The following is a 17190-nucleotide window of genomic DNA, read 5'->3' as shown; positions in this document are numbered from 1 at the left end:
TCAGCTTCTGGGTCTGATTCCTGCAACACATCAGCGCCTCCTTGTACTGGAGGCTTCCCCTGGCCCCCATGGAGCCTCCTTGAAACGCGGGAGGATTAACGGGCTTAGAGGGCAGGGAATGAAAGTGTTGGGGAGGTAAGGTAAGCAGGAAGGGGAAGAAACAAGGTGCGTTTCTCCCTCAAGTCGTGTTCCAATCAGGAGTCGGCTGAGTTCCCAGGCACCAGAGACACTCCGGAAACCGCCTGGGATCCCCGCGGTGGATTTGGGCAGGGTCGGCCCCGCGGCTCCCTCCTCCCCCCTCGCCTCCCTCCGGGCTCCTCGCCTCACTCAGGGGCGTGTCCTGTGCTACCTCCCTTTCACAGAGGTCCGCTCATCCGGTTCCAGGCGGCGGCAGCCTGAGCCAGAGCAGCGATCCCTCCAGCTCCCAGGACCGAAGCTGACAGCTCGCCCGCCCGGGGCACCTGTGCGGAGCTGGGGTTGCAGGAGGAGGGGTGGGATTCGTGCCAGCCACTCTCTGAGCCCGGAGGCAGGGCCGCCCCCAGCCCCTTAGCAAGCACCGCTCCGCAGAAGCTCCGCCCAGAGCCGGGACTGCCGGCGGGGCAGACACGTGGAGGACCAGCCGGAGGGCTGAGGAAGGTAAACATTGGGTCCAAGTGTAAGAGGTGATGAAAGCCGTGGCTGGGACCATGACAGCTCCCTCCCTGGACTTCGGGGACGTGGAAACTTTCCTGGACAGGCACCCAGAGTTGCTGGAAGATTACTTGATGCGGAAGGGGAAGCAGGAGCTGGTGGACAAGTGGCTGCAGAGGCACAGCCAGGGTCAGGGGGCTTTAGGCCCGAGGCCTGCCCTGGCCGGTCCCGAAGGCATGGCTCCCGGCGGTGGCAGCAGCAGCAGCAGCAGCAGCAGCAGCAGCAGCAGCAGCAGCGTTGGTGGTGGCACTGGACCAACTGGCTCTGGCAGCAGCCAGCCCCCTCCGGGTGGTGGGGACTGTGGAGGGGCTCCCCTGAGTCCCAGCTGGGCCAGTGGCGGCCTGGGGGATGGGAACCTGCAGCGGAAAGCTTCTCAGAAGGAGTTAAGGAAGAGTTTTGCCCGCTCCAAAGCCATCCACGTGAACAGGACCTACGATGAACAGGTGACCTCGCGGGCCCAGGAGCCCCTGAGCAGCGTGCGGCGGAGGGCGCTGCTCCGCAAGGCCAGCTCCCTGCCTCCCACCACAGCCCACATCCTCAGCGCCCTGCTGGAGTCCAGAGTGAACCTGCCTCAGTATCCCCCTACGGCCATGGACTACAAGTGCCACCTCAAAAAGCACAACGAGCGCCAGTTCTTTCTGGAACTGGTCAAGGATATCTCCAATGACCTTGACCTTACGAGCCTGAGCTACAAGATCCTCATCTTCGTCTGCCTCATGGTGGATGCTGACCGCTGCTCTCTTTTCCTGGTGGAAAGGGTGGCTGCCGGCAAGAAGAGCTTGGTCTCCAAGTTGTTCGATGTGCACGCGGGAACCCCACTGCTGCCCTGCAGCAGCACAGAGAACTCAAACGAGGTGCAGGTCCCCTGGGGCAAAGGCATCATTGGCTATGTCGGGGAGCATGGAGAAACCGTCAACATCCCTGATGCCTACCAGGTAGGACTTTGCATTGACCCCGTCCAGGGCCCCACTGGCCTGGGAGGCAAGCCTTCAGTTACCCTGTGGCGTCCATAAACCCATTAATTTAGACTCTTTATGAGTCGTGCTACTTAAATTCCTTCTGAGTTTAGACTGCTTAGAGTGTTTCTACACCATTCTGATGTCATGGTCTTTCTCTAACACGCAGTGATTTGTGGAAAATTCACACAGAACAAAAGTTACATTTTGCATTCAATGATAGCATGTGTTCTCAGTCAAGATACTTTGTCTTTAAGAATATCATGGTTTTAGAATGTATTTGCGGGGGGGCCAGAGAAAGATGTCTACTCTGGAATTCCAGTGTTGGTCTGAAAAGAATGGGCATGTTGGTGTCTCTGATGTCTTTTTGTGATCATAATGCATTTCATTCTCATTTGTGGTTGGAAAGGGAACAAAGTGCCGAACTACTTTCCTATCCTCTCTAGTTTATAGTTGCATGAGTTCCAGCCTAGTGGAGAAGAGGATAGGGAAGGTCAGGGGAAGAATGGTCCTCTGACACATTTGAGTCCATTTAGCATCTATTTAAACTGTGTTTTGTTGTTGTTGAGTTTTACAGAGGTTGGAAAAGTAGAGGGATGATTTATCTATAGGCTGGAAGGAAGAATTACCTGCAATCAGTTTTTTTTTTAAATTTTTAAAATTAAATTATTCTTTGTGTACATATCTTGCCATTACCCAACCCCCCCAATCAGTTTTTGATGGGACTGAGCAGTAGGTTTTTCGTTTGTAAAACAAACAAAAATTTGATAATTTTCTAGCAACTCCAAAGGCAATGAGCAGGGTAAACATGCTAGTTTCAAGTGGAAAAGGAAACTGAGCATGCTGTCATCTGGTATTTCTAAGCCTTTCATTTTCACAGTCATTTGAACTGGATATTATCCTGGATCTGAAAGCCAGTCAGTTCTAATTTCTTCAGTTTCTGTTACTGAACACGGTGAAACTGGATGCCACTTTCTGAGACTTCGTCAGAGTTCATAAGAATTGAGCGCTTCTTCCAGTTGTCTAAAGGTGCTACATGTTTTTCTAGAGTTTGGTTGTTATTGATCAGAACAGCAAAAGTGGTGGGAAGGAGATTGAAGGTAAACATATTTCATCTGAAAGTTGACAATTTTACGTAGAAAATTGACTAGCTTATATTAAACCAAGTTTCATTTTTGTGTGTGTGTGTGTGTGTGAGGTGTCACTATTACACTTTAATGTTAAGGGATGCCTGTCAGAATACCATTTTTGTTAATCTTTTTGTACTGATTATGTACATTATTCATTATATACCTCTTGAAGACAGGTAGGTTTAGGTCAAGTAACCAATGAGTACTCTTTACGAAGTGTCTCTTTTCCTACAATCTCAGAAAACCATGAGAAGAAATAAAAGCATTTAATAACTCATATGTTGAGGATTCTGTAAAAAGTTGAACAATCATAAACTCATAAACTCTTTTTTCCACAGTCTTATTGTGTGCTTGGGGAAAAAAAAAAAAATCCCTTCCTAGTCAGATGACACTTGTTATAGTGTTACAGCATGGAATTGCAGTCTTCTTTTTCTTGCCTTTGCTTTTCTCATTCTTCGCCAATTGATTTTCTCCCATTTATATAGCTTTTATTTCTTATTCCCCTCCTTCAGCTCCTAACTTTTATTTAATACTGTTCATATAGTGTCTTTTTTTTTAAGAGCATAATTCTCAGCTTCCTCAGCAGTTAACTTGTCTTCCTGCTGACTAGAACTGTGGCTCGAGGTGCTATCAGCGGCATAGAAAATCAGATTTTCACAGCTGATGTTTCTTCTGGGCCCTATTCTTACTTTGAAGACAGAGTGTAAAGCAAAGTTGCTTTTTAATATTTGAAAGCTGACATTGGGCGAGGAGAGGTTTTGTTTTTGTTTTCCCCCAGGGTAGTAATGATGGTTGTAAGGCTGGGTTGTTGGGAGGACTGGCAAAGGCAGGGAGGAGAAGAGTGTTCTATGGGTTGAGTTTACTATCTTAGTTCACTGCTTGTATTCCTTTCAATCTGCTTAGAAAGTTTCCCACCCCCACCTCCATTGGTCTCCTTTAAATGTTTTTAACATGGTGTGTTTTATATTTCACGTAACCCTACTCTTTGATGAAACGACTTCTTTTCTTTATTATGGCACATCACAAACACCAATAAGTGTGACCTTGGGAGAATTATTTTTATCTGAGTCTGTTTCCTCATCTGCAAAATGGAAATGACACTTACATGGCAAAGATGATTGTTTTGAAAATAAAATGAATCCTGGCTGGGTGGCTGAGTTGGTTGGAGCATTGTTCAGTACACCAAAAGGTTGCAGGTTTGATTCCTGGTCAGGGTATATGCCTAAATTTTGGGTTCAATCCCTGGTTGGAGCGTGTAAGAGAGGCAATCAGATGTTTCTCTCTCACATCATCTCAAATCAATGAACAGGACAGACTGACATACCTCTATGTGGGGGTGGGAGGATGGAAAGAGATAAACCAAAGACCTTATATACTTATATGCATAGCCCATGGGCACAAGCAATAGGGTGGTGAAGATATGAGGGGGCATGGGTAGGGGCTAGAAGGAAGGGAGGAAGTGGGAAAGAATGGGAGAGATCTGTAATACTATCCATAATAATAATAATTAAAAAAACCTATATTACAAATTTAATAACATAGCCTTGGGTGAGGATACTAGTAAAAAAAGAAATAAAATAAAAATAAGATATTACATTAAATTCCCTAAAACATTATCTGCACACTGAAATTATTCAGGAAATAGTAACAGAAAATGATGACTATGATGATATCTAGTTTAGTAGCATTCTTTTTCTTTCTGTTTATCTCATTTTCAAGTGTTTTCCCATCTCCCCCCACCCTTCCCCCTTATTTGGGACTGAGGTGTGAATTGAGCACATTCTGACCAGCCTAATCTTCCTCTGAGCTATGCTCCCCCCTTAAGTTAAGTATTTTAGAACCAGGTTTACATTCAAGGAATAGAAAAATATCTATCCTTCCACCCTCTACTTGAGATTTCTCCAAACATGATTGATAACACTTGACCGTAATCTATCCCTACACTTTGTTCCCCTTAGTAAGATGATAAACTTTTATAGAGTTATATTGATGTTGCATCCTTCACACATTCTGATATTTTCCCCCATACATTTTATGTTGTTATAGATTTTTCTTAATGAAAACTGGCAACCTTCCAAATGCATGATCTTTTATCATGATGTTATTGTAATTCTAATCATATATTGTAAACATCTTGAAGTTTCTATATAAAAATATAACCATCTTCCATGATTCTCTAACTACTATATTTAAAGGTCTTTGTTGCTCAGATTCAATTAGCGTACTTTTTTTCTTCTTCAGGAGATGCAATTATCACACAGTCTCAAGATTTAATCACTTGATAATTAGGTTAATGATCCTCTTGGAAGTTCAGAATATGGGTGAGAGAAAGGCATTGAAGACACTTATGAGATTATGATAAGTATGGCATTTGTCAAGGATAGATAGTCTAATGAGATGCTAAAGTTGAATAAAAGTTTTTTACAACAAAAATACTCCTTAATTTATTTAATAATTTTTCATTACATTCCTCAATTAGTCCTAAAAAAACAGACTTGAAATTTGATGACAAATAATGAATTACAAGTGGAAAAAAATTCATTTTAGATATACAGCATAGACCAGAGTGGCTGCAATTTACCATTTCTCCCTGACAGTTATAAGTTATTAAACAGCCCACTTTAATTTAGTAGTGAAAAAATTGCCCTCAAGAGGAAAATAAGAGCACTAAAGTAACAGATGTTCTCTTTGAGATTATTCTAAGCATACAGAACATAGCACTTTAAACATTAATAAAAAGTGTGAGATTGTTAGTGTTGATAATAACGATACAGGTGTTTAATGGGCTTTGGGTTTGAAAAGCAGCCACTCTATTTTGTTAGTGAACTGAGAAGAGGAAAGGGGATGACGCAGAAGGTTACAGGTGTGCCAGGCTTTCAGAAAACCTGATCTATTTACACAACAGACTTATTCATTCATTAGTTCCAACCAACACACACGAAGTGTACGCTATTCACTTAAGGCTCAGGTTGGAGGCCTATGGGCATACAACAATGAGAGGACATGCTTCTTGCCTTCCACATATGTATGGCCAAGCTATACTTAATGTCACAAACTAAATGGCATTAGAGTTAGGGAAAAATGACTTGGCTCATTGTGACTTGGCTCATGATGGAAGCCTTCATGGGGGAGGTGCCATTTGAGCTCGGAAAAGGGTTGGATTTTGTTACTGGAAATGGTCGTGGCGTCAGGGACAAGGATCAAGATTCAGCAAAATGGCTTCAGCGGAGAGATGATAAACAAGCCCCAATTATGTACAGAGGACAGTGAATGGTTTAATTTGGCTGAAGTATTGCATATACTGTAGAATTAATATTCAAAAGTAAGGGGAGGGCAAAAGAAGAAGGGACCTTGAATACCTGACCAAAGAGCTTGAACTTCATTAATAGTAGGCCACAGGGAGCCCTTAAAAACATTTGAGCATGATCAGAATGATGTTTTGGGTTACCTGGTGGCAGTGGCTGAATGGATTGAACAAGGGGAAGCTCAAAGCTGTGAAAATAATTAGGAGTCTATAAGGCGGTCTGGTAGAGCCATGAAGAACAACTGAACTAAAGCTGGAACAGTGGAAATGGACAGCTGGGGACATGTGGGAGATGTCCGGCAGGTGTGGATTTGGACGAGGACAGAGAGAAGTCAGTGGTGACTCCGAGATTCTGAACCTGAGTGATACGGAGAAGGGTAATGCTGATACAAAAACCGTTAGAGAAACTGGGTAAATAAAGATTTTAAGTCAAGCTACCCACATAATGTGTGGAACTCAGTGCAAGATGATAAATAAAGCAGCAGCCTGAGTAGAGGTGGAGAAATCAATCTTCCCTTCGTAAGGGTCTGCTGCCCCGCCCACAGCAGAAATGTGGCCCCAAAGTGATTTCAACTTCTGTGCTGAGAAATTCTCAGTACCTCGACTGGGGGTGAGTGAGAGGCTCCCGTTCAGATTTCTGCCTGAATTCGCCACAGTGCTGCCAGCTCTGGGCTGGGATGATCACAGCCTTGCTCCTCCCCTTGATGGAGCACTGACCCTCCTCACACTCCCACCTAAACCCCAACCAAAAGCAGAGGGCTGTGGCAGACATGGGATATGGGTCTCTCTCCCAATCAATGTGACCTGGTTGTGATTCCTAATCTCAGGGCAGGGCTCACAAATGGTTAGTCTGGGTGGGGCATAGGGCTGAGAAGCAGTCCTGGGCAAGCAGTGGGAGGAGAGAGAGTATGGGCTGACGCTTCAAGCTCAGGCTCATAGGCCATTTTCCCATTGGACTCCAAAGCACAGATTCAAAGATAGAATTAAATCTCAAGCAGGGAGACCCTGCAACTGCACTGTTCGCGTGCCCATGATGCTGGCCCTGCTTCTAGTCACACTGAATCTTAGGTGGGAAAGTTTAATATTATTCCAGCCTAGTGTGTACCACTTCCCACAGCCTCGGCTCCATCCTAATTAAATTATGTGCCATTTTAAATGCCAGGAGAGTGCTTTTCTATTCCTGTGTTTTTCATCCTTTCTTCCAGGACTACTCTTTCTTCATCTTTGCTCATTCATATTTTGCTCTGGCTTCTTGTGAAATAAGTAAGGAGAGCTGATTGCTTATCCTTGAAGAGAGGAGATGGAAAACAAAAAGTATACACAAGTTGTATTTAAGGATGCATTGCACTGAATTTTAATTTTTCATTTTATTTGAGAATAATCTCTGTTGAAATAACCACATTTGGCCTCAGAAGGGATTAATTTCATGCAGATAGAAAATCAGTGACGAAAATGCTTCATTCCCTGATGAGCCAGTGCTGACAGACATGGGTTTAGTTCTGTGATTAAGTTGCTGAGATTTGCTTAAAAGGCAGCTGTTGATCCCACTCCAGCAGTAGTATTATAAAAGAGTTTCATGAAATTTTATTTCAGCTTTGCACATAGTGTTTGAAAAATGGCCCCCAAGCCCACAGACATGTTCACTAGCCCAGAAGCAAAATTGATTTTGTGCTCGAGGCAGGAAACATTTGCTATTTCAACCCCCCTTTCTGACAGACACACGATCATGATAAGCACAGTGACAAATCGCATTAGCTGCTTTGTACATGAGGACAGATTACAAAAAAAGTACAGTTTCTACAGAATCATGGGGAGGTAATTTAAGGTTAACTTCATTATTCTTCCCAACCCATAAGCTAAATGTTTACTAATCTGACCAATTTATTTTGGTTCCCGAGATTTGGGTCACCTGTTTATTTACAGGGTTGGCTGGCTTAATTTGGAAGCTAGTGTTTCATGTGTAATATAGTGTCGAAGAGTCACATGAAGCTTTCCTCCGAAATAGCTTTGAGTCGTTTTATAGGAGAGTCAACAAGATCCTTGAGGTCCACTCCTTGTTTCTTTAGTCATGTATTTTGAGGGTGGTGTTTTGCAATATAACCACATTCTTCTGGGAAACTAGAATTTGAATCCCCAAAAAAGCAGTTTAGTTGTAAAACAGTGGGTTGGATTCGTAATATTTTAGGAGAAACTTGGGTTCCTGGTCACTTATAGGCATGTTGGCCTAAATTTATATATTTGTTTATTTTTAGGATTAAAATAGTAAAGAAGTTTCCCTGGCCTTAAAAACTGTATTTTTTATAGTTCCAAGAGTTTCTTATTAATTGGTTGGTTTCAGGGACTGAATAGTGGTTTCACACATTAATGATGAATTCTGTTTCCTATGATTAAATATAACATTAGGCTGTTGCAAATTTAGTACAAGAAATCTTTTTTGTACTAAATGAGGAACTTTTGAGATACCTCTTTAGGGTATCAATTCTGAACAATTTACACATAATGATAGTCAACAGGGAAACTGAAGCTCCATTGTTGGTTAACAGTAACTCCATTTAAGGAGCATTAAACTATGAGCCAGACATGAAAGCAATGCTTTTTTTAATCCTCTCAACAATCCCTGGAGGTAGCTATTACCACCCCCATTTTACAGAAGGGGAAACTGAGGCTGGGAACTGAAGGACTGTAATTCAAACAGATGTCCGGATTCTAGAAATGTCATGCTCAGCCACTCCCTTTGTGGTCTCTATTGATGATTAATTATTGTGTGCACACTTACATCTGTCCCTTTGCCTTCTTTTTTTTCTGCCAATTTAAATCATTTCTTCCTTCAAAGCCCATTTCATGAAATTCTTGGTAATCCCTGCTCCCTCCCACCCAAACTGGACATGATCTCTCCCTCCTTTAAACTTCTTCAATGCTTTAATGTGTTCCTTTTTATTCTTAGTATGATAAGTATTTGGGTAGTTAAATGACCTCATGTCTGTGCACTCAAGATCAAGAACATGATTTCTTATTTCTTATTCACTGCAGTGGATCATATAGGGCTTAATGCAAGGTTTTCTATTCAATTGAATAATTATCACTGATACCTCTTTTATGTGGTCAGTTCCACCTCCAAGCAGAGACTATATTGACAATATAGACAGCTAAATCAGGAAATTTATCTTCTGAACACGTCTTTTAACTCATTGGACCCTATTTTGTAGATTTATTTTTTAAATGGGGCGTATGAAAACCATCCGGATAACTGGTGGTGATCTGAATTGCTTTCTGCATTGATCAAATTTTCATGTTAATTGCTAGACTCCTATTTTCCCACCCACTCATTTGCTTGCTTTCTCCTCCTCCTGCTCCTCCTCCTCCTCCTCCACCTCCTCCTCCTCCTCCTCCTCCTCCTTCTTCTTCTTCTTCTTCTTCTTCTTCTTCTTCTTCTTCTTCTTCTTCTTTTTAATTTTACTTCTTTGTATGTGGAGACCATGCCACTGACCAAATAGTAACAACAAACAGTCCTCTGCCAGCTTCAAGGCAGAAGCATAGGATGCAGCATGATTGTTTGGGCTAACTGCACGTTCTAGTCGTCCCACGACTATCCCATCATATAGTAAAACCTACTGAAGGGAAGATACTGCTTACAGCAAGCATGTCAAACTCACGGCCTGTGGGCCACATGCCTTGTTTATTTGGCCTGTGTTAGCCTTTGAGTTTGATATTTTTGCCTTACAGCCTTAGCACTTGTAGATGTGAGGATTTTTTCTTTGAAAATCTGTTGAGATATGGGAGATTATATTGACCAACCTTATAAGTATTTATGGTAGGGAATATGAAGCCTTATTATTTCGTTGACCAATCTAATATTTGTTTTTCAGAAACATGACTCTTTCAAGTTTATTGATTATATATCTTATGTTTTGACATACTCTGAAAAAGGTCCCATAACTTCTGAGATGGTTGCATTTATATCCTACTTTTTCCAAGATGTAGTTATGAGATGTCTAAGTGAGAGTCATCTCTTTCCTTCTGTTTTGTATAGCATCACCAATAAATTGGGTGGTTGCTTGACCTCCTCCTCATTCTGCCTCCCAGATGAAATAATAAGGTACGTAAAGTAAATAGTATAGCTACTCTTGTTATGCAGAAATTAACCATCATCCTTAGATCTGAAGAGGGGGGTGCAACTACCAGAACCCCGAGAGAGTTACTGCTATGGGAGAGCCCAAGCTGTGGTGCTGGGGAGAGGAGCTCAGCCACTGGGAAATACCCTCTCTCTCTCCCACCAATGCCATTCATTGGATGAACCCAGTCTTGTTTGAGGCCCAGAGGGCAAAGAGTTGTCCATAGGAGCCAGCCTTCAGGCACAGGCAGGGCAGTAAAAGGGGGCAAGTGCACCTGGAGAGCCAAATGGGGACTATCTGGAGTCACGGGGGATGTTAGTTTACTCCTCAGGGATGTAAGTGTGTGTAGAGACCAAGTCAGATAGGAACATCCTTTTATATTTGAATACTAAGTTTCAGCCATACTTAGAGCGTAATGATTGAAATATGTAGAAAATGAGCTCAGAAACGCCATTCTCCATAATGGTATTTGGTTGCCTTATTCTCATCAAGTAATTATGTTTATTCCTGATACTCAATTTCCCAGAAGAAACTCTATGGGAGGTAACTTGGGCCAAACATGTGCACAGGGAACAGATAACTTTGGTCTAATTGTAAAACCTTTCCCTGGACTACATGACTAAGCCCATTTGTTTGGGGATTAGAGTCTTACATTACTATCATGTTGTGAAGCTGTGAAAGACATCAGGGTGTTAAATAACATTCTCTAGACTGTGAGACAGGAATCTTGGATTCTATTTCCAGTTCTGCCTTAATTTTATCAGCTGTAACATAGGGATAATATAGTCAATACAGGTCTACCGCATATGGTAATTCGTAAGGATATAATCATTAAATTCTAACCATTAGATTCTAATGAGATCAAGGGGAAAGCACATTCATAAGGGTAAGTAAGAAACGTAAGGCTTTATTAGTATTTTAAATGCACAGTCCACCAGGGCCTGGGCCTGGGAAGGACATTGCACATAAAAAGAGAACCGATTTAAAATGTGGTCATACCTGTATTGACTATATTTTCTTATTTTCTATATTCTTGATATTCTGGCATTTGGAGTCTTGATCCTGGAAAGCCGGACCCTCCGAGGGTCAGCTAGTAACTGCAGATAGTATATGTCTCTCCTCCACGTGTACCTTTGATATACAATGCAATATATCTAGAGCCCACATCTCCAACTGTTAGACAAGCCACAATTTCCCCTACAAGGCACCCAGGAGCCAGGTACTGGACATCCAGGGATCACCTCGATGGCCCAGAACCTGTCAAAATCATTCATACTACTGAATCCTAAACTTACTCAGAGAACCCAGCCTGTCTCATTCATCCCCTCTGGGCCATGCCTGCCCTCTCCCTTTCTGCCTCCTGACTCACCCTGGTCTGTCCCATGTGGCCCTGCATGTCATTCTGTGGTTTCTACAGGTGGGTGACTAAGACCTTTCTCCTTCCTGACAATCATTCCCATTCCAATTAAAACAAATCCCAGCTACATTTTAACATAGCATCACATTCAAGAGGCTTTATACATGTAATGAGTGCTTTACAATGTAATCAAATGCTTTAAATGAACATCAAATTGTCAAGATTTACTGGCCATAATACATGTTCTGCATTTGACAAGCATAAAAATAAGGTTATGTTAATTTTTTTAGCAATTGATCAATATGTCTATTTTTCTAGTATAATTTATAATCCCAAAAGTATCCATTGTGTTTCTGTGCTTTAAATTTCCATATGAAATATCCAGATTGGTCATTTATGCTTTTATTCTTGAAGTCCTAGAGATTTTAAAAAAATGGCTATTTGAGTCCAGTACTTGTAAACTAAATAAATTCTAGGAGCTGACATTAATGGTAAATGAACACTAAATCTTGGTGTTTGTAATCAAGCTCTAATAATTTATTAGGCTAGGCAGAATCTGTGACACAGTTTTATTCTCAATGTGTTGACTACTTACAAAAAAGATAGACCTTTTTATTTCATGTTTTTCTGTTTAGACATGATGTTACTTTTAATACTGCCCATTACCCTTTTTCTACTTATGCTTATGCTGCCTATAGTACTTTATCAGATTACCAGAATGTTTTAACCTTTACTATTTTCATTTTAAGGACATTAGATGGTACTCTGTTTACATTTAAATGGTTGTGCAAGTTTAAAGAGCTAATAGTTTTTATGGGTATTTGGCAACTTAATGTGCATGATTACATATTTAAAGTTTTAATAACAGCCATAATAGAATTAAGAACTGTAGGCTTGGCATAGTGTGGGAAAGATTATCCCAGGGTTGCTAAGGAAACCAGTCTAGATTTTTATTCTCTGTGCATAAGGTCTCCTGGAAAAGTGAAGCTGTGTTCCCGTCTCGAATGGCCCCCTTTATGGAGTACCCATATTTCCCTCCTAGTCTCTTTCTCCTTTTACTTCCAGAGGACCACTGAGTGAGAGGGTGTACGTGCTGGGCAGTGGGTAAGGCGGGCTTTTTTATGTCTTCAGGTGTGTGAGGTTGGGGCCAAGCTCTTCTCTCTCTTCCTCTTTTTGGAGCGTTGTCTTTGAAAGCCCAAGATAGCTACAGGACCTCATTTTTATGGTAGTCTGGTGATTACCATACAGAGAAGCAAGGAGAGCAGCCAGTGCCAGTGAATGTGCCAGGCACTGACCCAGTAGGCAGAGGAGCACAGAACCTCTTGAGAAGAGGCTGATAGCACAGCTGGGAGCAAAATATCTCTACCCATTCTGCTCTGCCACCATTTCTCAAATGAAGAAATAAGAGGAATAGCTTCTGATTTGGTCCCTCTTTTTTAACCTTGCCTGCTGTGAGCCCACGGAATAGCCATGGAGGAACGGAACTGGCAATCAGAGAGAGCCTCCTGAGTTAAAATAGGAAGGGCAGGAAAACACTTCTCTGTCTTTGAATTGACTAAATTGAGGCGATATGCCACATTAAATTAAAGAGCAAAAAGGTCAGCTGAGGAAAGAGAGATCACTGTCATTTCAGGGAAGTTGTATACCTAAAACCTTGAGTTTCTGTTAAAGAAATAACCAGTTTTACTCTTTAGAGATAGCCTTGAAATAATCAGGATCATTATTCATATATGTAGCCGTGTAACACTATTCATCACTTCTTATAGGAAGCCTGTACAATTAATGCAAAATTCTATGAAAATCATGTAATGCAAAATGATATGAAAAGATATCAGGGTATAAAATGAAATAGATGTGCTTTCTCTCTAACAAGTAAAACCAAAATTTACTTCTAAGCCATCTCTTTACTAGTGGCTATTTTTATTTATTTTTTATTTATTATTATTATTATTATTATTATTATTATTATTATTATTATTTTTACTCGTGGCTATTGATCTGACCCTCCTCCTTCAATGCTAACTTAGCTCCCACCAGTGTATTTGGAATGCAGTAGGTCCTTGGTAAATCATGTTTAAATGAATGGAAGAGTCCTTATTACAGCTTTTTATTTCATCTCAAGAGTGACATGCACTGTTGGGACCATTATGTATGTTAGAATTTCTCTATGGTGGCACTGTTGACATTTTGGTCTGGATAATTCTTTGTTGTGGAGATTGCTGACTGCATTGTAGGATGCTTAACAGCATCCCTGGCCTCTACCCACTAGGTTCTTGCCCAGTCATGACAAGAACTAATAATAATTTCTCCAAACACTGTCAAATGTCCATTGGGGTCAAAATCTTCCCCCGACCCCTTTGGAAACCATGGATGTAGGACAATTTGGCAATACTCAAGTACTGCCTTAAGAATAGTCATAACTTCTGATGTAGCAATTCCAGATTGCCCTAAGGAAATTTTTATGGTTAGGTGCAAACATTTTTCTATATGAATACTCATTGCAATGTTACTTAAAATAGTGTAAAATTACCAACCTGACATTCAACTAAAGGGTTGGATAAATAGATTATGGTACATCATAAAATAGATTATTTAGTCAGAGAAAATTGCTCACAAAATATTTAGAGAAACATATTTCAAAAGCAATAGCTTTGTCTTAGTTGGTTTGGCTCAGTGAATAGAGTGTTGGCCTGCAGACTGAAGGGTCTCAGGTTCGATTCTGGCCAAGGGCACATGCCCGGGTTGCATCTGGGTTGCATCCAAGTTGCGGGCTCTATCCCCCCCCCCCCAGTAGGGGGCGTGCAAGAGGCAGCTAATTAATGATTCTCTCTCATTGATGTTTCTATCTCTCTATCCCTCTTCCTTCCTCTCTGAAATCAATAAAAAAAATTAAAAAAAAAAAAACAGCAACAACGACAAAAAACCAATAGCATTCCAGTTTTTTAACAATAACAACAAGAGCCCGAGGGGAGGAGTTGAGTTCAGAATCAGTCTGGATTTGCTTCCCAGTTCCATCACCCCAGAGTTGTCTCATATTTTACTTCTCCAGTTGTTCCATTCTGCAGTCCTCACATGGGGTAACAATACCTATCTTCAAAGGTCATTGTCAGGATTAAATGAAATTATGTATAAAAAGTGCTTACCATGCTATTTGATATATAATGAGGACACAGTAAAAAAGTGATTGGACTAGTGCCTGGGGAGAGGCTGGAAGATGATATAGCAAAACATTAATAGAGGTGATCTCAGAGTGGTGGGCTGATTTTTCTCTTTACTTTTTTTGTGCTTTCTTGTATGTATTTTTCTAAAGTTTTCACGTAACTATGGATTAATAGCATGATGTTTGTTTTAAGAGACACACCTTCTAACCTCACAGTGGTAACACAACAGAATTTTATTTCTCACTCATCAGAAGCTCAGCACAGTCTTTCTGATTGGCAGGTAGTGCTCCTACAACACAGGATTCCTTTCTTTCCAGGCCTCCAACAACTTCAATGTGGGTTTCCCAGGTTGCTCCCAGCACCAACATCTAGTCAGCAGATATGTAGAAGGCCTCCTGGGAAGGCACATGGACATTCTTTAAATTGTCAGCTGAGCCCGAGGCACTGGCAGAGTCCTAACTCCCTCCTCCCCCTGCCTTCTGGGTGTGTTATTCAGTTTCTGACTTACCTTTGTCCAGGTGTCAGCAGTGGCAGGTCTAGATATGTAAATCCAGTAATGCTAGGGCCTAGTTAAGAATGCAAATAAGTTCCTTTGAACCTAAATTTTGGTGTTACTTCCTGGTATTTTGGGATATAAAAATAAACCTGCGGTATGGCTCCGGTGCTTGCTCCCTCTCCATCAGAGAGAATGGTGCCCACCTAGCGCCCAGCTTTATAAATCTATTTCTGCCTCTTGGTCTCTTTCTTTCTTTAATTTCTTAATCCCCAGCTCCTCCACTCAGTAATCCATCTGTTTCTTTTTCCTTGAAAAGGAAAAGAGAGAAACACGCCCCACACAGATGAGGGGGAAAGACATGAACAAATAAAGTGAGACATTTTGTAGGTCAGGTTTGGAAGTGGCACCCATCATTTCCTGTTCCTGTTTTATTGTATTTCTAGATTCTAGAACTTTTGCATGTGGTCATACCTAACTGTAGGGAGGCTGGCAAATGTAGTTCAGCCTTGTTCCAAAGTGGATCCCATACAGCCAATACGTGCAGCTCAAAGTCTAGGACCTTCAAGTGGTGAGCTATCTTCTCTAGCAGGTACTCCTGGATTTCACAGTCTAGGGCTTGTGTGCTTGATTAATTCCCTCACAACACAATTTGAGAGGAAAACCAGGTGGGCTTTAGAATACCTTAATGACACGGGGAAGAGATTCTTGCTGTTTTATTTTTCATTGTTGAAAATGGATTGGAGATTGGGACTCTAGAGGGAGGAAATTTGCTAAGGAGATTGTTGCCTCTAAGCTCAAAGGTCTGAGGGGGTGAGGCTAGACCCGGCTACATGATTGTGGGAGACAGTGTAGTGGTCAGGGAAATTAATGCCCCTGTGCCAGCTACCTTGACCCATGACAGCTTAACAACTCCAAAGGATTGCAATCTCTGTGACAGAACATGTCCTGTACCTGGTTGGGGGTGGGTGTAAGGCACCACATAGTTGCTTACTGAATAGTGGTACTGTCTTCCTGAGAAGGGGTTAGCCAGTGCCTTGCTCCACCCTGAGATACCACAGGGCCTCTGAGCCTTCTCATTTGCATGACCTCACTGGGAATGGAGGGCAACAGCAGACTATGGGCATCCACCCTTTTCATACTCCATCAACCTGACCCTGTTGCAACCCTAGATAGAAAGAAGTGGATATCATGAGGCTTCGGCAGAGAGCAGAGGCTGGGGAGGCTGGACTGTGTGTGAGCCCTTGGGGCATGCTGCACCAGATTTCATGTACAAAACTCAAATTCAACTTAAACTTCAAATGGTGGTGGTTGGGGTGTGTGTGTGTGTGTGTTTGTGTGTGATGCTTCTCAGCATTCGATCCTGTGAAGCTGCCCTGGTTGCTCTTCTGTAAAGCCATTCCAGGTGCATATACTATGACGTCATAAGAATAAGTAATTGGGATGTCCAATTCCCCATGGAAGTTCATTATTTTTCTACCTACTTCCACAGCACTTTGCTCATATGACTCTAGCTATTTATTGCATTTTGGTAATTTAAATTTTGGCTCACATGTCTTTCTATTAGACTATGAACTCCTTGAGGGCAAATGCTATGTCCTTCTGAGCTTTGTAGTACTTCCTGTGTGTAGCACATAGTAGTTAGGTATTCAAGAACTATTTGTTATATTAATAAGTAAGAAAAAGGAAAGTAATTGAGAAATCAATCACAAGTGCAAGTGTCCTAGGTACTACTACTAGGTTACAAAGTCAGATTACGACCAAGGATTTAGCTAACGATATTGACCTTACGCCAAGGGTCCTTTCATGTTCTTATACATAGGGATGGATAGGGTTTCTAGGACAAGTGGTCAGTTACAGAGCTGCAGTGTTCCAGGCTGTGAATGTGTTAGAGAAATGAAGACACAAAGAACTAAGCAATTCATCTGCTACCAATGGGGAAGAGGAATGAACAGAGTTGGGGAGATGAAAGCAAGAAAAAAAATAG

At 41.8% G+C, this 17190-nt stretch overlaps 1 protein-coding gene across 1 annotated transcript in view; it reads left to right on the top strand.

Annotated features, from left to right (window-relative positions):
* Positions 1-423: 423 nt before the first annotated feature.
* PDE11A (phosphodiesterase 11A) overlaps positions 424-17190 on the top strand; it is a 256941-nt gene continuing 240174 nt past the window's right edge. Inside the window, exon 1 of the mRNA XM_084893080.1 lies at positions 424-1625. Coding sequence (XP_084749206.1) covers positions 666-1625 — 960 coding nt within the window. The 5' untranslated portion in view covers positions 424-665. The remainder of the gene's footprint in view (positions 1626-17190) is intronic.

The sequence above is a fragment of the Pipistrellus hanaki genome (assembly GCF_964339955.1).
Source record: "Pipistrellus hanaki genome assembly, chromosome: 8".
Classification (NCBI taxonomy): Eukaryota; Metazoa; Chordata; class Mammalia; order Chiroptera; family Vespertilionidae; genus Pipistrellus; species Pipistrellus hanaki.
The sequence above is the reverse complement of the archived record's forward strand: the minus strand, read 5'-3'. Positions and strand labels throughout refer to the sequence as shown.